The sequence below is a fragment of the Danio rerio genome, chromosome 16 (genome assembly GCF_052040795.2).
Source record: "Danio rerio strain M-AB ecotype USA chromosome 16, GRCz13ab, whole genome shotgun sequence".
In the NCBI taxonomy this organism is placed as follows: domain Eukaryota; kingdom Metazoa; phylum Chordata; class Actinopteri; order Cypriniformes; family Danionidae; genus Danio; species Danio rerio.
Window position 1 is genome coordinate 16,811,995 of NC_141036.1, and position 26,049 is coordinate 16,838,043.

At 38.0% G+C, this 26,049-nt stretch overlaps 1 protein-coding gene across 8 annotated transcripts in view; it reads right to left on the reverse strand.

Annotated features, from left to right (window-relative positions):
- Positions 1–26,049, reverse strand: part of nbeal2 (neurobeachin-like 2) — a 167,817-nt gene that overhangs the window by 88,561 nt on the left and 53,207 nt on the right. For 4 of the 8 annotated variants that reach the window (NM_001442819.1, XM_087284941.1, XM_087284945.1 and 1 more), the window contains 6 exon segments: positions 845–977; positions 4,217–4,848; positions 6,345–6,443; positions 7,964–8,047; positions 13,289–13,375; positions 16,127–16,233. In NM_001442819.1, the coding sequence (NP_001429748.1) occupies positions 845–977; positions 4,217–4,848; positions 6,345–6,443; positions 7,964–8,047; positions 13,289–13,375; positions 16,127–16,233 (1,142 nt within the window). 8 annotated transcript variants of the gene reach the window in all.

A 26,049-nucleotide genomic window follows, 5' to 3' on the forward strand; every position in this document is an offset into this window, starting at 1 on the left:
TTTGAGATAAATGCACTTATGCTTTTGTAAATAATGTTACTTTTATCATAACACCATTGTTATTCATAAAACCAGGTGTGTTTGAGAATTCATTTGCAAAAAAAAACTGCAGTAATTTATTGTTTAAAACAAAGGACTCCAACTCAATTCCTGGAGTGCTGCAGCTCTGCATAGTGTAGGTGCAATCACCTCCAACTCACACCTGCTTAATAGTCTCTAGTAGTCTTAAACACTTTGATTAGTTTGATTAGCTGTGTTTGATTAGGGTTTGAGCAAAACTGCAGAGCTGCGGCCCTCAAGGAATTGAGTTTGAGACTTGTTTTTCAAATCAGTAAAGTGTATTATATTATATATTTTAGTATTTACAACCTTGATGTTAATGAATGCTACAGCATACAGTTGTATTAACTATAGTGAACTAATAAACTCTAATAAATACTGTAGTATACTTTAGTTTTTACTACAGTGAACTGTGGTGTATTGTGGTATAAAATATATTCATTTTGGAGAATTTTGAGGATTAACAGCAGCTAAAATCACCAAAACAGATTAACTCAAGTACTTTACAACAGTATGTTTCAATAACACTATAGTATTTACTTTATTTACTATATTTTCAATTAAACCACACCACAGTTCTATCTTCTCATCTGTGCTTCTCTATTTTTTTAATGCACACCAGGGTTCAAATGGCACTTGTTCAAATGAATCACCATAGTGGAGCAGAGTTCATTTTAATCTATCCAAACAAGCCAAGTGTGAACACACCCTTAGTTTTATACAAGCGCTGTGTCTTTCTGCTGTGTGTAATGTGTGTGTGTGAAGAATCTGTAAGCTCACTAACCCAAGCACAGTCATTGAATGGGTGCTCCGGTAAAGAAACGGCCATGTATTCCTTTTTAGTACATACTGCCACCACCAAAACTTCTTCTGTGGTGAAAAACGCCTCAAAGCCAGTTCCGCTTGCTGTAAAGAAACTACACACAGGACACGATACAGCTTTTTAAAAGGTAGACGTTCACTCAAAATAAGTGCAAGATGCTTAAAAGCACAACAAGTTGTCAGTATTCTTCACTAGTTATTACTAGGGCCAGACGGAATCGGTGGACATTTTTTGCTATTTCTGCGCAGAATTTTGTTAAAAATCTGTGGATTTATGAAGAATTGTTTTGGGAATATTAAAACTAAAACCTTAATATATAAAAAATAAAAAGTAATACCCTTTTAACTTGTATTTAATGCTACAATGCAAATCCAATTAGATCCACTTTATTTGGTAAGCAAAGCAAGTCTTCTATATAATATTTCTACTAAAGAGAGAAAAGATGACTTTACAAACTGTAATGTGAATAAATTATATTATCATTTTCAAATTTGTCAATAATATTACTAAAATTAATTTAAAAATGGAATAAATATAGATTTACACACATTTAGACAAGTAAATAAACAGAATCAATGATGGGCAAGAAATCTGCGGAATTCTGCGCTCGCAGATTCGGTGTGGGCCTAGTTATTACTGCAATTCATAACAAGGCCCCAGCAATATTCGTACTGAATATTTGTACTCGCATTGATATTGAATATTCGCTCACAATGAATTTATATACAATATTAAATTAAGCAACAGTAAAACTGCTGTGTGTCTTATTTTAAAAAGTAATATATTACAATTGAACAATTACTTGCAAATTGTAATCTGATTACATTACCAAGTACTGCATGTAAAAAGTAATCAGATTACTTATTACATTAAGAAATCACAACTAGGACCCAGCAACATATTGAACATTCCCTACTTGTTCACTATGATTTTATTTACAATTTTAAATTAAACAACAATACTGCAGTCAGTGTGGCTTATAGTAAGTTACACAAAAAAGTAATAAATTACGACAATTTACTACTTGAATTGTATTGAATTGAATGGTAATCTGATTACATTACTTAGTGCTGTTTGTAAAATGTAATCAGATTACTAATGACTTTACTATAATTCACAATTAGGCCCCAGCAACAAACTACATATTTACTAATCGCTCACTATGATTTGATTTAGAATATAAAATTAAGCAACAATAATACAGCAGTCAGTATGGGTTAAGTTACTCAAAAAAGTAAAAGATTACAAATGACCAATTACTAAGTGCAAATTGTGATCTGATTTCATTACTAATTAATGCATAAAACTAAAATGTCAAAATGGTAGTTCTTTTGTTAGTTTTAATATTGACCGAAAAATATTACAAAAGGTTGCATCACTTTATTCACATCCTTCTTTATTATTTTAAGACATTTAACAATCAATGAGACTCAGCATTGGCACAATATATTTCTAAACAGATCCAGTGATGCGTTTCTTGCATTGAGATTCATACAAGCACATTTCAGACGGTTCGCAAGGGTACTGTGTAACACATTATTAACCCTGATTGCAATTGATTTTTGTTTAAATATAAAGTTTTTTGATTTTTCATTGTGGCCATGAAAGGTACGACAAGATATTTTAATGCCATCTCTGATTTAAACCCCAGAGGTAAAACTGTGAGTTATATTTATGTGCTAAAATGAATGTACAAATAATCAAATACTATCGATGCATATATAAACACAAATTTAAATATTACTGTACATAATGTTGATGTTGTGTTGCGTAATCCCACCTTTCTTAAACACAAAAGATCATTTTAGTTCATCAAACAGTTTGTACTATTAAAACTACAACAGTAACATTTGTGTTTAGTACAGTGTTAGTTTTTTTTTTACTGACATAACAATTATTTTGCCAAGTTTGTGTGACACTGAAGACACTTTGCCATTACATTTCTGAATTACATTTTAAAATAAAAATCTGATCAAATAAATGCAGAGTGTAACAGACCATATATCTCAAATATGGCACAAATACTCAAAATCATCAAAAAACATACAGCTTTTATTTAGATTTTTGAATGTACTGAAACACTCATTTTATTTTTTTATTCATAGCCTTTGCTCCCTTAACCACAAGTTTTACCTGTATGTCAGCAAGAAGGTTTAAATCATGAAACATTTTTAAGTAAATTTGTATGATCATCACCTATTTTAAAATATATCCCAGTCATAATAAGTAGTTTTATCATCTGACAGATAATCACTTGTTCGGGAATGTCTGGAGCACTCAACCACCATAGAAGGTTCATGGACAAAATACAAATATAGTAAAAATAGGGGACTCCAGCAACACTAGTGATAAAAGAAGAACATTTTAATGAAATAGAATAAATTTAAATGAATTAAATGCCTTCCTCAAGGCAATATTTTAACAATACCTGTCTGACAAAATTATTTGAAGCTTAAAACTACTCTAGCATTCAAAAACTTCATACTAACTAGCATAAACTAGCATAAAAATCACTTTGTATTTAATTTAAAATTGTATTTAATGCGGACACCAAATATAGTGAGTGTGTGATTTTGTCAAATAGGGTAAAATTCCGTATTAACATTTATGTTGAATCTCAAACACCATTTCTGTTAGAAAATGTAATCCACATAAAATACCTAGCCCTAAACCTAACCTAACTGAAAATCATTTCCAAAATCAGTCAAATTGATAGTTGAATAACAATTATGTAGAAACACAAAGCCCTAACTGCAAGCCTAAACTTAATATAAACTGTAAACCTATCAGGCAACGTGATCTGGAATTTGCTGAGTTTTATTTCAGTATGTTGATGTACTTCCAACTGAAACTGAATATTTAGTAGGAGTGGGGCTTTCTTTTGTCAGTCATTCTCATATCAAACTAATTTTAAGAGCAGTGTGGCTAAGGATAGTCTTATACAGGAGCTATGAAAACCCTCAGGTTGACGTCAAGGACCATGTCCAAAAGCGCAAGCAAATGGTCAGACTTTGTTATAAGATTACCAAAACAAAGCATTTTTTCCCAGTGGATTAACTTGCAACGATTAATAATTATCTTAAGAATAACAATGTGAGCAAATGAAACAAGCATAGAATTGTTTGATTTCACACAGACCTTAAATCTGATTTAGATTATCATTCCAGGATCAACACAGATAGATGTTGATCCAGTAGCATGTCCTACTTGGTGAAACCTTCAAACAGTCAACTTAACTTTGGATATTTATGGCTAAACTAGTATAATAAATACTAAAATATAAATTTTTATTTGAAAAACTGTATTTTTTATAAAAAAAAATTCAGAACAAACCTGTAGAGCTGTTTCCTGCGTGGTCCTTTAGCCATGCGGACAGTATTATCCATGTTTGTCAGGTGTGATTCAGAGTAGTGGTGCTGTGGCGGAGGAAAGTCTGTGTTGAGGCACAGCCAAGCATGGAAAGCAAACGCGCTCCCTGGCCAGCGTTGTATTGCTGGCACCATGATACCCGCCATAGGGGGCGTAAGGTCAAAATACTGCAAGGCGCTGCAACCACCCTCCCCACGTGCAGCCATGGCAGAAAGCACCCTCACCACCCGACCGCAGTACGGATGCGGAGGAGCCCCGGGTTCAGTCCGCAAGAGCTTCAGCAGGCTCTTGAGCTCGCAGGGTCGTAGAGAAAGCGAGCCCAAATCTTGAAGCAAACCCAGGAGAGAGTCTGCACACTGCCGGTCCAGCCGCTCCGGGGGTTCTGACAGCACCTCCAGAAGGGAACCTACCAAACCGGCTTCGACCGAAACCGTGCGGCAGGACAGAGTGCCCCGACATACAGCCGCCAGCCACTGAGAAACCAGCAGCTGCAGAGAGCGAGAGCCCAGATCTGGCAACCACTGCAGCAGCAGAAGCAGAGGCTGTTCATTACTGATGCCCAACTGCATGGCCTGAGAATGCTCTCCTTCAACAGCCTGAGGAAAAACAACAACATGCAGAAAAAAACGTGAGGACACTGTACACTAGTCAACATTGGAAGTTTATCAAAAAGTTTTCCTACGGCAAAACTAGAATCAACTACTTTGATGAAAGGTGAAAATCCATTTCAAATGTTGACTAGTGTAAACTGAAAATATTATATGATTATTAAGCAGTGTTGGGAAAATTACTTTTAAAACAAATTTATTTTGCTTATCTTAACCTTAAAAAGAAACACTCACAACAATTTCACAACACATAATTTCACATTACTTTCCATAAAAGGTAAATATGTAACACAGTTAGTTACTATTTTTTTTAGGTGACTCAAGATTTTAATATTTGACTTTTAAAAGTAACTTAACCCAACAGTTAACTTAACCTAAGTTCATCAGGTTTCCAACTTAACTTTTTAAATTATAGTTCACCCAAAAAGAAAATTCTGTCATTATTTACTCTTTCTTTACCCTTATGAGTTTCTGTCTTCTGCTGAACACAAAGAAAGATAATTTGAAGAAAGCTGACACCATGCAAACATTGACTTCTATAGTAGGAAAAACAAATACAATGGAGGTCAGTGATTACAAGTTGAGTGGGAAACACAACAAGTGTGAGTAAATAGTTAGTAAATATTCATTGATGGGTGAACTATCCCTTCAAATCAGTTTAATGTAATTTAAGTAAAAATTACCCAAAAGGTTAATTTGTTTCAACTTACATAATATTATTATACAAACAAGTAAAAATATCAAATATCCCATAATTTCTAAAAACAAGCATGTTATCACATTTTATCATATTTACTTACACCTAAACCAAAAACACTCTACATGTACAGTATATACACACAGTTAAAGTCAGAATTATTAAACCCCCTGAATTTTTCGTCCCCCTGTTTAGTTTTTCCCCCAATTACTGTTTAATGGAGAAAAGATTTTTTTCAACACATTTCTAAACATAAGTTTTAATAACTCATTTCTTATAACTGATTTATGTTATCTTTGCCATGATGACAGTAAATAATTTTTTAATAGATATTTTCAAGACATTTTCTATACAGCTTAAAGTGACATTTAAAGGCTTAACTAGGTTAATTAGGTTAACTAGGCAGGTTAGGGTGATTAGGCTAGTTATTGTATAATGATAGTTTGTTCTGTAGACTAACAAAAAATATATATATAGCTCAAAAGAGCTAATGATTTTGACCTTAAAATAATTTTTAAAAATTAAAAAATTGCTTTTATTCTAGCTGAAATAAAACAAATAAGACTTTTACAAGAAGAAAAATATTATTTGAAACATCATTTAGGGAAACATTTAAAATAAATAAATAAATAAATAAATAAATGTAGTTTAATAGCTCTAATTTCAACTGTATATATATTATTCATTCATATTTTAACTGTAATGTAAGAAATATCTTTTTTACCCAATCAGTGTGCAAGGGTTATCTGACTGAATGCCAGAAGGGAAGAAAATTAAGTTCACTCACCATGTTCATCAGCTCCTGCAATAGTCTTTTGGTGGGCTGCCCTTGACTTTTCAACACATCGAACAACTGCGAGTAACCGATCCGTTCTTTGAAGACCTCCTGGGAAAACGAACCAAGCCACACAACAATAACATTACAATAAAATGCAATGCTTATTACTTAAAAAGTGTTCTAGCGCCCTCTTCCCCAACTTCATAGAACCATTTTCACAATTTTGATATAAGAGGATGTTGTTCAAATTTTTACTTTCAAGAGAGAGTTCAACCAAAATTTACATTTGGTCATCATTTACTTAACCCTTGGGTATTGTTTATATCTACTACCCTTTCATTATGTCAGCTGCACTTTTTGCCCCATTGACTTTTTTGATTGCAAAGCCTATATCTCCTGCGTTACATCAGATAAACAGCAGTCAGTGAAAGAGACAGACATGGATGAAGCAAAAATCCAGCTCATTAGTCAAAAATAACAAGTCTATTTGACGTATTTGTGGTGGAGCTTATTCAAGCCTTTCTGAAACGATGAGTCACACACAAATGCAGTTACAAAGTTTAAAGTGCACACACATTTACGGACACTGTTCAGCTGTGGTGATTCCAGCGGTTATGAATTACAAAGCCATTTTACATTGTTTATTACAAACATGCACTTTTTAAAATAACGTTTTAAACTAGTAAAACTCCTTCTTGAGGTGCAGCTTATCATGGAGCAGTGGAACAGATCTTTTAATCCCAGTTTCTCTGCAAATTCTGTTCTGTGGACATGTGTATATGCCCTTCTGCAGAGACATGTCAATATGTGCCTGTCATTTATTTTGGTGGGCGGGGAAAACTGCACTCCTAAATCTCGTTCTGGTGGGCCTCAAAGTCCCTGGGATTTGGATCTTATTTTAATGTAAGGAAATTTTAAAAACAGACTTGCGTTTATATTACTCCAATATGACTGTGGACACACTATACCTACAAACAGTTCAGCTTGAACAGCTTCCAAAAGTTGATTTAAAAAGTTCAGTCTGCAATGTAAACAGGCCACCCAGAGTATTTACTGGAACAGTGTGGCATAAAAAACAAACAAATAATAAAACAAAGTCATAAAATGTCATGGTTGTGCCACAATATAAGGCAAGCTTTGAAAAGAGGGCGGTGCTAGTGTAGGTCAGCACAAATTATAACTGATCCAATAGAAAAAACGTTAGCCAATAAAAACAGTGTTTGTACATACACAAGCACCAGCAAAACAGCCTGTTTAATTGTAACAAATAGTCTGAAAAACTACATTATGACCGTTTTTGGTACATGAAAACTTAACTAACATGATCAATTGAGAAAAAAAAAAAGTGATCATGGCATTTCTTATAAGTAAATACCATAAAATGAAGGAGGAAGTGAATGTTGTAACGTTACCGCAGCTGACCTGCTTCTGCAGCACCACATCATGCTGATAAGATTAACCACACACGCATAAGGGGCACATATATCATACGCAAGCACTTTGACTTATCACACTGATAAGACCAGAGACGTCTGCTGGCTGACCTTTTCAAGCCTTCAGGAGAAACATATATATGAGGAGCGAGAGGAGAGAAGGTGTGAGAAAGAGACAATGGAGGCATCTCATACCTTAGCAGAGGGAGAGTTACTCATGATGGCGGTCAGGACTCGAATGGCGTGGACTGTGATGCAGTCAGAGCCCTTTTCCCACACCTACACACACACACATACAAACAAAATATGTCATTTAAACATACAAGTATTAAAGTATTAGTTCCCCCAGGAGTTTTATTTAAAGGATAGTTCATCCCAAAAAAATGAAAATTGGATGTTATTATACTCATACTCAGATTTTTATGATTTACTTTTAAAAAAGAGACTATTTGGATATAGCTTAGTAAATTGTCAGGACTTTATCTACTTTATCATACTGTTAATGAGTAAATGAATAAACAAACAAATGAATAAATGAATAAATAAACAAAGTACTCAGCATAAATGAGTACACCACCTTTTGAAAAGTTATATTTGTATAAATTTCTCTCTAAAAATAGGCAATAAATGTTGGTGCATTAAAAAAAACTGTTTTATTGAAGAGTAATAAAACAAAAAAAGTTTTATTAAACAGCTATATCTATTAAAATAAGAGCTCAGTCACCTAAAATCTTTAGTACCACAAAGACAATTGAAAAATTCAAAGGAGTTACTGCTATTTATTGCTATTAATTTAACTATTTACAGTTTACAGTATACTACTATACATTAATACTGATAATATTACAAATAATGTTTCTTGGAAAAATGATAATATTGCTCAATAAGAGCTTTAAGGGATAGTTCACATCAAAATTCTGTCACATTTACTCTCACTTTTCTTTTCTATAATTAAAACTCTAAAGAATATATTTAAAAAAGAGATGAAAACCTGTAACCATTGACTTCCATAGTATTGGTTTCTTTCGTACAATGGTAGTTTCATTTTTGCAATGGTAGTCAATGGTATCAGGTTTTCAGGTATCTTCTGAGTGACTAAATAGTGAGTACATTTGAATTTTTCAGTGAACAACCCCTTTAGGTTATTGTCAGGATATGCATTATGAATTTAGTTTTGCTTGTATATATTTTAAAGCGCCACTTTATGAATCACCAAGTTTTAGCTCAAAGTCTTTGCTATTGCTACACCAAAGAAAAAAAAAAAACACCTATCCTACATCTTGGAAGGTCTGAGGTAGAGTACATTAACAATACAATACATTTTTGGGTGAAGTTTCACTTTTAAAGAGAATTGTTTGAAGAACCAGTAATGTTTAATTATAAAATGTCTGAATAAAACAGACATTAGCGTCACAAATTTGACCCTGGACCACAAAAAAAAAAAAAAAAAAAAAAAAAAAAAACTTAAGTTGGTCATATGTGTAGGAATACTCAAAAAAATATATATATTTTTTTTTTTCTTTTATGCCAAAATTCTTACATTTTTTAGCAAATATCTTCTTCTAAGAAGACACTTTCTTCCGTAAATATATATATATATATATATATATATATATATATATATATATATATATATATATATATATATATATATATATATATATATATATATATATATATATATATATATATCTAAAAACATTTTTTATTAGTAACAAGCTTAATTTTTTTAACTTTTCTCAATATTTAACATTTTTTGAACCCTCCAATTCAACATTTTTAAATCAATCAACCCATTATCCTATCCTAATAAAGTATCAGTGGAAACTTATCTATTTTCCAAAAAATGGTCCCTTATGGCTTGTTCTGGCATAGTGGTTCAGGGTCACAATTAAGACTTAAAATATACTGAATATTTCAAGTAATACAAATATTTATAATACCTTTATTTAAGTTGACAGAAATGGACATCATATACTGTATGTTGTCTGAGCTGCAAAGATTTTTCCTTTTGTTTCCACAAGAAAACCCAACAGAATGGGGGTTTGAATGACATTAAAATGAATCATGATATACATTACTGTTCAAAAGCATCTGTAAGATATTTTTGTAAATACGTTTTTGATCAAATTAATACTTTCATTCACCAAGGGTGATGTAAATTTCACCCAAAAATAAAAACTCTTACCATTACTCACATTTCACTGGTTTCAAACCAGTTTGTCATTATTCTGCTAATCACAAAATAAGATGTTTTGAAGAACGTTAGTAAGCAGTTGATGGTGCCCATTGACTTTAGTTGACATAGTATATTGTTTTTCCTACTATGGGAATCAATCGGTAAATGGTTACTAGCATTCTTTAAAATATCTTCTTTTATGTTTAAAAGAAAAAACACACTTGAAAAATTTTGCTTGTAAGAAAATGGAGGACAAATTGGATTTTGGGTTGAACTAGCCTTTTACATTGATTAAATGTGACTTTTATGTAGTTATCATTTTGCTTGTTTTCCACAAAAATATTATTAATATTGATAATAATCATATAAAATGCTTCTTGAGCAGCAAATCAGCATATTAAAATGATTTCTAAAGGATCGTGTCACACTAAAGAGTAATGGGAAAAGAAATCACAGGCAAAACATTTTATGAAAATTGAAGTATTTGATTATTAAAACAATTATTTGACATGATTAAATATTGAACAATACCATAACTGTATTTTTGATCAAACTACTAAAGCCTAAGACAGCTCTTTAGAAACTTTTTGAACAGTAGTGAAACCATTTTTGTTTGAAATATTCTTTTTAATTAAAGAGTTTCGGAGTGCAGCACACAAGGAGGATATATTAATGAATTATGAAGATTCCTCCCTGAAGTGCAGGACTTTATGAAAAACATGGCCTGAATACAAAGTACTGTTAAAGAAAAGAAACAGTTCAAAACATCCAACAGTAAATCAGTTTTCTCACTTTTAAACGTGAAATATTCACCACCCCTCCACCACAAAAATCCCACCATACACCACCATACGAAACAAACACCATGAGTTCCACCCACAGCACCACAACCGGGTGAGACATGCAAGACTCTAGAAACACTAAGCAAGACTACAGGCAAGATGACACGTTTATGCAAGAACAGCACTTTACGGCACACACACACACACGCACGCACGCATGCATGCACACACAAAAACAAACAAACACACACAGCAGGATCCTCACCCTCCAACTCTGTGTCTGACACTGCATTAAAATTCAGGCTGTACCATCAGACGATTATAGTTTTCATATTCATCTCAACTAAAATTCATGCTTAACTAAAAACTGTTTTTTATAGAAATGAAGCTGAAATAAGATTTGAATATCGATATTAGAAGTAAAATGTTATTTACAAATGTGCATCTTTAAGTTTAGATGACACTAAAATACTAACTCTGATGTAAAATTATAAAGAAGAATATAAAGAAAACCAATACAAATGATTAAACTACCAATAAATAAATAAATAAATAAATAAATAAAAATAAATCAAATCAAAATATGGAGTCAATTCAAATTGATTATAAAAATGGTCACACTTTTTAATAAGGTTCCATTAGTTAATGTCAGTATGTACAGTTAATTGTTTATGTTAGAATAAACAGTACATGAACTAAAGTAAACTTATTATAAAGTTTGACCAAAAAAAAAAAAAAAAAACTATACAAATATTTTAAAAACTGGCATTTTTGAGCACAAAGGAAGTTGAAAGTGAACATGCCCTGGGGTGGGACAGGTTAATCTCCAGCTAAAACTGTTTCAAAAAGCTTTTTGGAAAATCTTTGACAACTGCATGCATTCCACTTTTATGACATCAAAAAGTATTTATACTACACTATACCAATACAATACCATCATCTTTATTTTTATTATGTAAAAAAATCATATTTAACAAAAGAAGATTGATGTTACTTTCACATCATTATTTTGATGTTTTTTATTGTCTTTCGTATAAGACGTTTGAGGTCTGAGGTTCTCACTCTCTGTGGTCATTAAAAATCCAAGGATGCCCTTCGAAAAAGAGCAGAAGTTTAATGCTGGCATCCTGAACAAATTTTTCCATTGCCCCCTGTCCATCATGGCCTCCTAACCATCCCCAAATTCTAATTGGTTTCATCACTCGATCTCCTTTCCACCATCAGCTGGTGTGTGGTGTGCAGGAGAGTCCCTTCAAAATATGTAAAGTGCCATAATAATAATAATAATAATAATAATAATAATAATAATAATAATAATAATAATAATAATAATAATAATAATAATAATAATAATAATAATAATAATAATTTATATTGGTTTTATCTGTCTAGCCCTCCTGTAATGCAGAAATAAATGGAATTTGACATTTTTTATTTTCAGTTAATATTGTAACTTTGTAATATTAAAAGGTTGGGCTAGTTTGGTAACAGCTAGTCTGTGCTTTCTGTGTTTTTACATTTTTTAAAAATATAAATAAAAAACTATGCATATATGAATGTAAAAATAGTTAAAATAGACCACACTAAAATAGTTCCACACTAACACATTTACTTAAAAAAACTGATTTTATTTAGACAATTAACAAACCCATTCTTGTGTTAATTCAAATTTTAATTAAAAGTATGTATTCTTGTTTTAATAAAAAAAAAACTATCCAAATCTTAAGAATATATTTTCAAACGACATTAAATTACTCTAGAGGATTTGACGTTCAATTAAAGCTACAGTTGAAGTCAGAATTACTAGCCCCTCTAGTAATTTTTTTATTTTTTTTTTATTTTTTAAATATTTCCTAAATGATGTTTAACAGAGCAATGAAATTTTCACAGTATGTCTATTATTTTTTTTTCTACTGGATAAAGTCTTATTTATTTTATTTCAGCTAGAATAAAAGCAGCTTTAATTAAAAAAAAAAAAACATTAAGGACAAAATTATTAGCCCCTTTAAGCTATATTGTTTTTCTATAGTCTACAAAACAAACTATCATTATACAATAACTTGTCTAATTACCCTAACCTGCCTAGTAAACCTAATTAGCCTAGTTAAGCCTTTAAATGTCACTTTAGGCTGTATAAAAGGGTCTTGAAAAATAACAAGTCAAATCTCATTTCCTGTCATCATGGCAAAGATCAAATGTGTTGAAAAAAATAATTCTAATAGAAATAATTCTAATTCTAATAATTCTAATAATCTAATAACCCTAAAATATTAATTCATGGTATCAACTACAGTACCATTAGCATATCATGGCATTTTATGGCGTCCATTCAAATACCAAAATACTATGATAAAAGCATAATTTTTCAACATTTTTTTCAACAAGTTAACCGTGTAGTCATGTGTTCTAGATATTTTGCTACCATAGAATCCCCCAAACTAGAATCTGCAGTTGCTCAGTCAGCAGTAGTCAGAGCGTGTATTGAAGTGTGTGCGAGTGGAGGGTGAGCTTCCTGCTGACGAATTACACACACACTGATCAGCGGTGAAGGGAAAGTACCTGCTCCACTTCAGACTCTGTGAGCAAGCGTGTAGTGAGGTCACACTGGCCCTCACACTCCAACTTAAACCTGTTACTCTGATAAAGCTGCAGGACGAACACATGTTCACACAAACACATTGTCACAAAACAGCAGTCTGTGAGGTCAAACGAGCAAGCAGAAACTCAACTCACTGACAGATAAAGCAAGAAAATATATGATGAAACCGAAAAGCTCTTCACAATTGTCATTATTACTCAATATGATGCTTGGTTACACATTCAGAAACCACCGTTTACCCAAAAGCCACTGTGATCACATACGTATGATGCAGTAGATGTATATTTCATCACAGGATGGAAACACTATGAACAATTATTATTCATCGATTTGACGCAGTGACATATAGGGCCCTATCATACACCCGGCGCAATGTGGCACAAGGCGCGGCGCAATAGTCTTTTGCTACTTTCAGCTCGGCGCAAGGATCATTTTGAGGTGTTGCGCCACACTGTTTAAATAGCAAATGCATTTGCGCTTAAATGTGCGCCCATGTTGCTATTTTGAGAAACTGTAAATAGTCTGTTCTTTAGGCCAGAACAAAGTCGGTCTATTGTCTGGCGCAAAGTGCGCCTGGCTTACACACTACACACAAGATATGCAAATATCTTTACATATGAAAAAGATATAATATATTAAGTATATATATATATATATATATACATATATATATATATATATATATATATATATATATATATATATACATATATATATATATATATATATATATATATATATATATATATATATATATATATATATATATATATATATATATATATATAATAAGGATATATATATAGGATATAAATATAAATGATTAAAATATCACAAAATATATTAATTTCTAGCCTACATGAATTTAAAAACCACTGCCTTACTTTCTTCATCTCGGGAGGCTTTTTCAGTTCATTCAATTTGCTTTTGTATAATGATATTATTGTTAGTAGTATTATTTATTAGATCCATATTTATATTTGTTTTATTAAAAACAAGTTTAGATGTGTCCACCTGTCAGGTTTTACACGATATGGGGCATGGCAGGTGTATTTGGAAATAACTCAGTATTTTGACCACATTTGGTTATTCTTGTTCATTTATTTGTTTGCTGGAAAATAGAACTGAATTTAGTTTTAGTTTTGAAACATATCTTTGTGCTTAACAAACGAAATTAATTATTTATAGGCTAATTAATGTCTGTGCGGTAAGGTTTCCCTATCCACGAGAGCAAAAGCGAAAGTGAACTTACTTTACGTCAAACTGCGTTATGGCGCGACGCAGCTGGCTCTTAAAGGTAATGGGAGATGAGACTCTGATTGGTTTATTCTCAAAACACACCTATTTTTTATACCTCATTAAGAAAATAAACTCAACCCTTTTAGACCATGCGCCATGGCGCAAATAGGATTTTCCCATCCTTAAGTTAGCAAAAATGCGTTCTGACACGCCCTGAAAGCGTTTCCGCCCTGCGTTTTGCGCTCTGCGCATGGACTGTCAAAATAGAGCCCATAGAATGTCTTCTTGTTTGTTTCAATCTATCAGTTAAATACTGAGCCAGCTGAATATTGAATAAGTTCCCCAATGTCTATAATTAAGGAGTTTCGAAAGTATGTTCCAAGTTTGATTTAAAAAATGTGTACAGGTATTTATGCAACTGAAAAATAAGTCATACATTTTTAAGAACATTTTAAATGTGTTCACACTTGTAATTCTGTTCTCTTGGTCTACTTGTACACAATTAATATTATACATTCAGTTCTACACTGTGCAACATCCGTAAATTAGCAGTTATCCATATTTGGTGATTTATGTTGTCATTTCTCATTTTTTCACATTTGTTTATGCTTTTGAATTCCATTAAGGGACTTTAATGTTTCTTCCAATTACTTTTAACCTTGAAAAGTGACTTTAATGAAGATTTAAATGTAAAAAGATTTAAAAAGTAAACTGCCAGTACATTTTCTGTCTCTCTGTTTTTCTCTACACTGAAAAAAAATGAGTTCTGCAAAACTGTTGCAAACAGTTTATATTTGTTGATTTTAAACATACAAGTTAAATTTGTAATGTTTAACTTAATTTGTTTGGTTAAATTTAGATCAAATAAATTGTTTACAACTACTTAACTTAAAAACATTTAGTAAATCTAACGAGTCATGTGCGACACCTCCACATAAAAGACTGTTACAGCGGTTTCACAATGCATGAGCGGCACGGCAATTTTTTCAGCGTGCATGTTCACAACCAGACCATGAGCAGAGCAGCGCATCAACGTCAAGCAGGAGCGGTGCATGAGGTGCGTGGGTACGCTTTTTTATTTTTTTTTCTGCGCACATGCTCAGTTTGCGTTTTGATTAAACTACATTGCTACCATCAGCGTTGGTTCGGTCACTCTTAATAAATACACTTGGATTTAAAGTAAATCGATCTCAAAGTATTTACTGGAGCACTGGTGAATTTTACTAGGTCACGTGCCCCTAGCGACGTCCCTTGCTCTTACTGCAATTTTTCTAGAAACAATACCTTTTACTTGCCTAAGCCACATACCAACTTTTTAGTTATCAGAAAACACTTTAACTTGAATGCAGTATACATTTAAAAGTAATCTCTGGATGAAAGCATTACATATCTAAGGTTCAGAATAGTGAGCTCACATATGCAGTAGTCTGCTTTGTGTCTTTCAGAACAAACATCAACAGATCACCACATTTCCATTATGAACTGTGAGACTTATTTAAATTCTCAAGACTAATAAACCTGCATGTTTCTCATTGGTTTTAGAACAGCATCATTCTTACCTTGCTGTTCTGGATGAGGCGTAGGATGTGCTCAAAGCAGTTGTTATTAAGAAAGATGGCCTGCAACACCGGCCGGTCTGAACATTGGAGGATCTCAGGGATGGCATCTGCAAGGCAAAAACACAAGAACATTCAGTCGTTTTGACCTGTGCCTTCTGGAGAGATAAAATTGTAAGCACTGGGTCATCTGATTTGCTCATGGAGATGAAATGACACACATTTAGCAACTTCTCCATTTAAATAGTTTTCAGAGAGTTGGCTACAATTACAAATCAAAACTACTGTAAAAGGGTTGGAAGTTCAACACCAAACACAGTATTCATGCCTAAATGAATTACTTCAATTATAAATTATAAATAAGTATTGTAATGCAAACTTGTCTTGACTTTAATATGTTCATGCTGATCAACAGTATAAGACTTTGCATAATTTGCCTCCACATTATCAGCCTATACTCCTAGCCGTTATCTACGATTCTAAGATTATGGTAATTTAATAGTACTCCCTAGTTGCTTAAGTTTTATGGGTGATCAAGCCTTTTCTTATTCTGCACCAAAACTCAGGAATTCTCTCCCAATGAAGAATCTTCAAATCTGTTCTTAAACCTTTTTTTTTTTTGCACTTAATGAATTTTAGGTGGGCGTCACGGTGGCAAAGTGGATAGCATGATTGCCTCACAGCAAAACATTCTCTGGTTCAAGCCCCAGCTGGGTGAGTTGGCATTTCTGTGTGGAGTTTGCATGTTTTCCCCGCATCAGCTTGGGTTTTCTCCGGGTGCTCCCGTTTCCCCCGCAGTCCAACAACATGCGATATGGGTGAATTGGGTAAGCTAAATTGTTCGTAAGTTGGCGGTGCATTAAGTTGTGGTGACTGCAGATTGACAAAGGGACTTAGCCAAAAAGAAAAAAAATAATAATAATAATAATAATAATAATAATAATAATAATAATAATAATAATGTTTTCTTAATAGTATTTTTTTCATTAAACAATATTGTTGGTGTTGACATACACAATGTAAAGTAATAACAATACTAATACTACTAATAATAATAGTAATAATAATAACAACAACAACAAAAACAACAACAATAATAATAATACACATGTTGATTATTATATTAACAACAACCATGTATTGTTCATGTAAACAATAATAATAATAATAATAATAATTATTATTATTATTATTATGGTGATTACTATTATTTAACTTTGTTTATTTAAAATTTTAAAATGTTATTTTATTATTAAAATTTGTTAGAGTTGACATACAATGTCAAGTATTTTTTCTAGTTGCAAAATTCTAGTTCCCCTTCGGTTGGGGAACTTCAGTGCCATGAATGGGAGGATTCGGATCAGAAGCCGCTTATCTGGAGAGTATTGAACGGGCCAATGAATGAAATTAATTGGCAGCGTAAGCTTGCGCAGGTGTGCGACATCTGCAATTATCTCAGCATATAAGCACACCTGAAGCCAGCAGACGCCATCCTTTTCGCTTCAGATCCTTTCTGAGTGAGTCGATGAGGGTTCCTCTTGCTGATCAGCATTTCAGAGCGAACGAGTGTGTCTCCCGGTCCAGAGTGGGTCTTCGCGGTGGCAGACGGTCGAGCTGGGTTACTCCCTTGCCTGCGGTTCTTTGGGTCCGGTCCTCCAGAGCGGTGCGTATAGTTGCAACTTTCCTAAAAGAGCAACACAGTCGTGCAGCACGTCCTTTTCAGGATGGCGCTCCGACTGTGCGTTTCTGGATGCGGGGGTTTCCTGTCTCCGGATGATGGACACGATCACTGCATTGCATGTTTGGGGGTCCAGCATGTTAATGCGGTGCTCGCGGGCGGTTCATGTCGTCATTGCGATGCCATGACCGTTGCACAGCTAAGATCGCGGCTAACTTTCGCAAGAGAGCGAGCCACCCCAGTTGCCTCCTGCTCTAAAAAAGCAGCGGGCGCTCGGGCAGATCTGAGGGTTTCAGCGGGAGCTAATCCGCCGCCCACGGGCTCGCGGACCTCTCGCTCCTCACGGCGCTCCATCCAAGCTTCGGGTGGTGAGAGTGATCCGTCTAACCAGATGGTAGCTCTCACACTCGCTGACACCGGAGATCAGATGTCCTCCGCGGCATCGGAGGGTGGGCTTTCACTGTCCGACGAAGATCCGGACCCGCTCGCCCCCTCCGGGCAGGTGAGCGCTGTCAAATCGGATCCTGAAGCGGACATGTTAGCCGTGCTTTCCCGGGCTGCTTCGGCCGTGGGGTTGGAGATGGTTTATCCCCCAGCTCCGCGGCCGGACCGACTAGATGGGTGCTACGTAGAGGACCAGAAGGCGAAGCCTTCGAAGCCTCTCGTCCCCTTCTTCCCGGAAGTGCACAGTAGGCTCACGCAGTCCTGGAAGGCACCTTTCTCTGCCCGTGCTGCGAGTGCCTCCGCCCTCACCGCCCTTGACGGCGGAGCTGCCAGGGGGTATGAGGCGATCCCGTCAGTGGAGCGCGCTATCGCGGTCAATCTTTGTCCGCGCGGCGCCTCTACGTGGCGGGGTTTGCCCCGCCTCCCGTCCAAAGCCTGTAGGTTGTCTGCCTCCCTCGGAGCCAGAGCTTATAAGGCTGCGGGCCAGGCTGCTTCTGCTTTGCACGCGATGGCCACCTACCAGCGCTACCAAGCGCAGGCGCTGGCCGAGCTGCACGAGGGCGGGTCCAACCCAAGCTTATTACATGAGCTGCGCACCGCGACCGACTATGCTCTTCGGACTACTAAGTCCGCCGCGTGTGCGCTGGGGAGGACGATGTCCACACTTGTGGTTCAGGAACGCCACCTCTGGCTAAACCTGGCCGATATGCGCGACGTTGACAAAGTTCGCTTTCTTGACTCGCCCATATCCCAGGCTGGCCTGTTCGGCGACACCGTCGGTGAATTCACCCAGGAATTCAAGGCGGTGAAAGAGCAGTCGGATGCGATGGGCAATGTCATCTATCGGCGTGGCCGTAAGCCCGCTCCGCCCGCCGAGCCATCCACCTCCGCTGTTCCTCGCCGAGGGCGCCCGCCAACGAGTGCTGCCCCGCCCCCGCCTGCGCCTCCGGCCAAGCGGGCGCGGCGTTCACCTCGAAAGCAGGCAGCCCCTCCTGCCCAGGGCGCCGTTAAGTCCGGTAAACGGACCGCGAAGCGTCCCTGAGACAGGCCATCCGGAGAAGAGGAAACTTGCTCTTTCCCCGCTGGAGGGCGGGGCCCCGATAACAACGGTACTTTTCAGTGCCACCAAAACATCAGTAAAAGAGCACTTTTTCCCTTCCCCGGATGTGACTGCACGAGTTCTGCCAGTCCGGGACGCGCTGCCTTCCGGCTCGCAGACTCTACGTGCTTCGCCAGTGGCTCACGAGCGCTGGGGGGACGGTCTCCCTTTCCTCAGCCCTCCAGCCCCCTCTCCGGAGTCAGGGTGCGGAGCCAGAGCGAATCGCTCTCCTCCAGCTCTTCCGCGGGACCCTCGTGCTTCCCGGATCAGCACACCCACTCCGCGCTGCTCCACCGCTGGTACGTCAGCGATTGTAGCGATGACTCCATTAGCGAGGGCTCTGCCTGCCTGGTTAGCGCGGGCCAGCCCCTCGCGGTGGCTCATACGCACAATCAGACTCGGTTACGCGATTCAGTTCGCGAAACGGCCCCCCAAGTTTACGGGCGTGTATTTCTCCAGGGTCAACCCCCTGTCCACCCCTGTCTTGCGAGAGGAGATTGCTGCCCTCCTGGCGAAGGGTGCAATCGAGCCGGTTCCTCCAGCCGAGATGGAGAGTGGGTTTTACAGCCCATACTTCATCGTACCCAAAAAGAGCGGTGGGTCACGGCCAATCCTAGATCTGCGCGTTTTGAACCGCTGTCTGCACAAGCTGCCGTTCAGAATGCTCACGCAGAGGCGCATTCTCCAATGCGTTCGTCCTCGGGATTGGTTTGCAGCCATAGACCTGAAGGACGCGTATTTCCATGTCTCCATTCTTCCACGCCACCGCCAATTTCTGCGGTTTGCGTTCGAGGGTCGAGCGTGGCAGTACAAGGTCCTCCCCTTCGGGCTCTCTCTGTCTCCGCGGGTCTTCACCAAACTCGCGGAGGGTGCCCTAGCGCCCCTTCGGCTCGCGGGCATTCGCATACTCAATTATCTCGACGACTGGCTGATTTTAGCCCACTCGCGGGAGCAATTGATTATGCACAGGGACAAGGTGCTTCGGCATCTCCGCCTACTGGGGCTTCAGGTCAACCGAGAAAAGAGCAAACTCGCCCCCGTGCAGAGGATTTCTTTTCTCGGGATGGAGCTGGACTCGATCACCATGGTAGCGCACCTCTCCGAGGAACGCGCTCGCCTGTTGCTGAACTGTCTGAGGGAGCTCGACAGCAAACTAGTGGTCCCACTGAAGTTCTTTCAGAGACTCCTGGGGCATATGGCATCCGCAGCCGCCGTCACGCCGCTCGGGTTGCTCCATATGAGACCACTTCAGCACTGGCTTCACGATCGGGTCCCCAGACGCGCATGGCACGCGGGCACACACCGGGTCTCGGTTACTGCGCTGTGTCGCCGCGCCCTCAGCCCTTGGAACGACCCCTCGTTCCTACAGGCCGGTGTGCCTCTAGGACAGGCGTCCAGCCATGTTGTTGTTTCAACAGACGCTTCCAACACGGGTTGGGGGGCCGTGTGTCGCGGGCATGCGGCTGCGGGCCTCTGGAAGGGTGCCCAGCTGCATTGGCATATCAATCGCCTAGAGCTGTTGGCAGTGTTCCTCGCTCTCCACCGCTTTTTACCGGTGCTGGAGCGGCAACACGTGCTGGTCAGGACGGACAGTATGGCGGCGGCGGCGTATATCAACCGCATGGGGGGTATGCGCTCTCGCCGCATGTCTCAGCTCGCCCGCCGTCTGCTCCTCTGGAGTCACCCGCGGCTGAAATCGCTGCGCGCCATTCACGTCCCAGGCACGCTCAATCGTGCAGCCGATGCGCTCTCACGACAGCTGTTACGCCCTGGAGAATGGAGACTCCACCCCGAGTCTGTTCAGCTGATATGGGCGCGATTCGGGGAGGCCCAGATCGATCTGTTTGCTTCCCCCGAGAACGCTCACTGCCAGTTGTTTTTTTCCCTGACCGAGGGCTCTCTCGGCACGGATGCACTGGCCCACAGCTGGCCTCGGGGCATGCGCAAGTATGCGTTTCCCCCAGTGAGCCTGCTCGCGCAGTTTCTGTGCAAGGTCAGGGAGGACGAGGAACAGGTTCTGCTAGTTGCGCCCCTTTGGCCCAACCGGACCTGGATATCAGAGCTCTCACTCCTCGCGACGGCCCTCCCCTGGCGGATCCCTTTGAGAGAGGACCTACTCTCTCAGGGACAGGGCACCATCTGGCACCCTCGCCCCGATCTTTGGAACCTCCACGTGTGGTCCCTAGACGCGAGGAAGACTTAGGTAACCTACCGACTGCGGTGGTTAATACCATCACTCAGGCTAGAGCCCCCTCCACGAGGCGCGCCTACGCCCTGAAGTGGAGTCTTTTCACTGAATGGTGCGTCTCTCGCAGAGAAGACCCCCGAAATTGCCAGATTAGTGTTGTGCTCTCTTTCCTTCAAGAGAAGTTGGACAGCAGGCTGTCGCCCTCCACTCTCAAGGTTTACGTGGCCGCCATCTCCGCTTATCATAGCGCGGTAGCTGGCGGCACCGTGGGAAAGCATAACCTGGTCATCCAGTTCCTTAGGGGTGCTAGGCGAATTAATCCATCTCGCCCCCCTCTCATGCCCTCTTGGGATCTCGCCCTCGTTCTCACGAGTCTGCGATCCGATCCCTTTGAGCCACTCGAATCAGTATCTCTAAGATTTCTGTCCCTGAAGACAGCTCTGCTGGTTGCGTTGGCCTCCATCAAGAGGGTCGGGGACCTGGAGGCATTTTCGGTCAGTGACTCGTGCCTGGAATTCGGGCCGGATTACTCTCACGTCATCCTGAGACCCCGCCCCGGTTATGTGCCCAAGGTTCCTACCACCCCCTTTAGAGATCAGGTAGTGAACCTGCAAGCGCTGCCCCCGGAGGAGGCAGACCCAGCCCTTTCTTTAATTTGTCCAGTTCGCGCTCTGCGCATTTATGTGGACCGTACTCAGAATTTTAGATCATCTGAGCAGCTCTTTGTCTGTTATGGCGGTCGGCAGCAGGGAAGTGCCGTATCAAAACAAAGATTATCCCACTGGATTGTGGATGCCATTTCACTCGCTTATTCGAGTCGAGGTCAGCCGTGTCCCCCGGGAGTTCGTGCACACTCCACTCGGAGCGTTGCATCCTCTTGGGCGCGTGCACGCGGCGCCTCTCTAACAGACATCTGTAGAGCTGCGGGCTGGGCGACACCCAACACATTTGCAAGGTTTTACAATCTGCGAGTGGAGCCGGTTTCCTCAAGGGTATTAGGTAACCCTTTGGTGATTGAGGAGACAACTCGGTAGGGTGTTGAAACACGCTTGCGGCGCCATTCTCCCTAACACGGAGGTACGTGCGCCTTTTTTATCTGTCAGTAAAGTTCCCCGTCAGGTGAGCCCTGCAGATTCCTCCGTGGCCCCCAGCACTGACTCAGCGGAGGAGTCACTTGCTGGCCCACTACGTTGTAGGTCTGCCCGCTGGTCAGCCCGCGTTTTGGGTATAGGTGCCTGCTATGCGTGATCCCCACTAGGCGATCCCATATGCTTATTCCGCCACGGTTAAGTCCCCCCCCTGGGTGGACCCGTGTCTTCCCTCTCCGCTAACCACTCTTTTGCTATGCGTACTCCCCCTTTTTAGGGCTAGTCCATAGGTAAATTCTGCCATCTATCCCCCCCTTGGGTAACGGATGGCCTCCGCAGCGTCCTCCCTATCGGGATTGCACGCTTCCCAACGTACTGTCGTATTTCCTAGAATTATCTAGATGCTCACGACTTCCCAAAAAATATATCTAAATCCGTAAAACTTCTGTTGAAGTAGGATAAATTAGGGCCAGGGACACGTTGGAGGACCGCGCCCCCCATGATGTGGGTGCGTCACGCTTGCTTGACTATCTCCTCATCGGGGGTGTTGGTAAGGTGCAGTCATTATGGCGCTTTCCATATTCTCCCATTCATGGCACTGAAGTTCCCCAACCGAAGGGGAACGTTCGAGGTTACAGAAGTAACCCTTCGTTCCCCGAGGAGGGGAACGGAAGTGCCATATTCCGTCGCCATAATGACTGTCCCTTAGCTGTTTGAAAGTCTCTTCAGCTTAAAAGGATGGCGTCTGCTGGCTTCAGGTGTGCTTATATGCTGAGATAATTGCAGATGTCGCACACCTGCGCAAGCTTACGCTGCCAATTAATTTCATTCATTGGCCCGTTCAATACTCTCCAGATAAGCGGCTTCTGATCCGAATCCTCCCATTCATGGCACTTCCGTTCCCCTCCTCGGGGAACGAAGGGTTACTTCTGTAACCTCGAACGTTATTCTAGTTATAATTAGATAATTTAACATCACACTGACTACATTAAATGCTCTGGAAGACAGTGACAGATACATCTTAAAAAATGGTTTTATATTTTAAAAGTTTACCCAAAATTAAAACAAGCTTACCATTTATTAAAAAAAAAACATTTAAAATTTCAAATTGCACTCACATCCAAAGAGAAACAAATAATTGAAGGGAGACAATAGCTACCAGTTTTTAACATAACTTCCTTTGTGTTCAACAGAAGAAAGAAACCCTACAGGTTTGGATTTTCTTTAATTCTACTAAAGTCCTAACATTGAGAGATATAGATATTTGGTTTTACAATGATTCTTTCACTACAAGACCAAAAAAAACTTGTTCACAGGAAACAACCTCTAAGATCAAACCACAAACATGTTTTTCTTTCCCTCGTCTCCATATAAAGGTTAACATCAAATGTTAAATCGGTATTGATGTGCTTTTGAAATAAAAAAAAAACAAGACATGGATCTAGATCTACTCTGATAAAGATCTAGACACATCATGTAAGCTATGGCAGAAAATGCAAACATCTCTTCAGAACTTAATAACCTCAAATACAAAAGACTGTCTATATAGCATGCAGCTTATTAACAAAGCAAACAAGGCAGAGCAAACAAAACATTATATTTTGTATGATTGGCTTAATGAAAGGACGGTATTCAAATATCAGCAGTCTTTCAAGGTTGTAAATTCTATGATAAATCAATGACTGAACAATAAACATCAAACTACACTGGCTTCAGACACACTTTTCTTTTAAACAGCTGAATTAATGATGCAAATTAAAGAGATAATTTCAGATGTGGCTAATTAACTAGAAGCAAGAAATTTGGAGGTGTTATGATGCACTGTAAAAGAAGTTAATTAATTAATGGTTTCCTGTATCTTGTATCTTATCTGTCTCGAACTCAATTTCAGGAAGGCCACAGCTCTGAAGATTTTAGCTGCAACCACGTTCAGATCACCCTTGTTTAATAGTCTCTAGTCTTGAACATCTTGATTTTTTGGATCAGCTGTGTTTAATTAGGGTTGGTGCAGAAACTGTGCAGAGCTGCCGCCCTCCAGGAATCCAGTTTGAGATCCATGGGTTAATGTATTTAAATTGCATTATTAGGCCTTGATGTCGAATTTGACATATTTTAATGTTTGTAATTTAACAAAGTGAGTCTTAAATGCATTTTTAGCAGTTGCTGTTTGACAAATACTCTTAAATGCTGTACCTTTCATAAATCCCATAATGCTTTAAAAAAATGGAACTCAGGAAATAATACTCATTAAAATAATATGCATTACGTAATAACAATAATAAAAATAATATATAATTATTATTGTTATTACGTAATGCATATTATATTAATAAGTATGAGTACATATATATATATATATATATATATATATATATATATATATATATATATATATATATATATATATATATATATATATAATAGATTATTATACACAGTATACAGTATATTTATTATATACTGTACAGTATATTTATATACAGTATATAGTGCGGGGCAGGAATTAAATCGCGCTAAATCAAGTCCAAAATAAAAGTTTGTTTTGACATTAAGTATGTGTACACTTTATATTTATTATGCATATATAAATACACACAGGTATGCATATATTTTATTTTATTTATATTATTCATATTCTGATATATACAGTTAACATAGAGTTAGTAGCCCCCCCCCCCCCTTTTTTTTTCTTTTTTAAATATTTCCTAAATGATGTTTATGAGAGCAAAGAAATTTTCACAGTATGTCTGATATTATTTTGTCTTCTGGAGAAAGTCTTATTTGTTTTATTTCGGCTAGAATAAAAGCAGTTGTAAATTTTTTAAATAACATTTTAAGGACAAAATTATTAGCCCCTTTAAGTTATATATATATTTTGACTGTCTACAGAACAAACCATTGTTATATAATAACTTGCCCAATTACCCAGACCTGCCTAGTTAACCTAATTACCCCAGTTAAGCCTTTAAATGCCACTTTAAGCTGTTTAAAAGTGTCTTGAAAAAGGTGAATAGGTGAATTGGGTAAGCTAAATTATCAGTAGTGTATGAGTGTGAATTAGTGTGAATGGAAGTTTCCCAGGGATGGGTTGCAGGTGGAAGGAAAATGAACAAATGAATATATAAATAAATGATAAAGATAAAATAAATCAGTTTTGAGAGATGAGTTATTAAAAATATTATGTTTAGAAATGTGTTGAAAAAAATCCTCTCTCTGCTAAACAGAAATTGGGGAAAAGAAAAAAACAGGGGAGCTATTAATTTAGGGGGTTTAATAATAATAATAATAATAATAATAATAATATATATATATATATATATATATATATATATATATATATATATATATATATATATATATATATATATATATATATATATAGGAATGATACAAATTATTTATAAATTTAAATATCTATGTAATAAAATG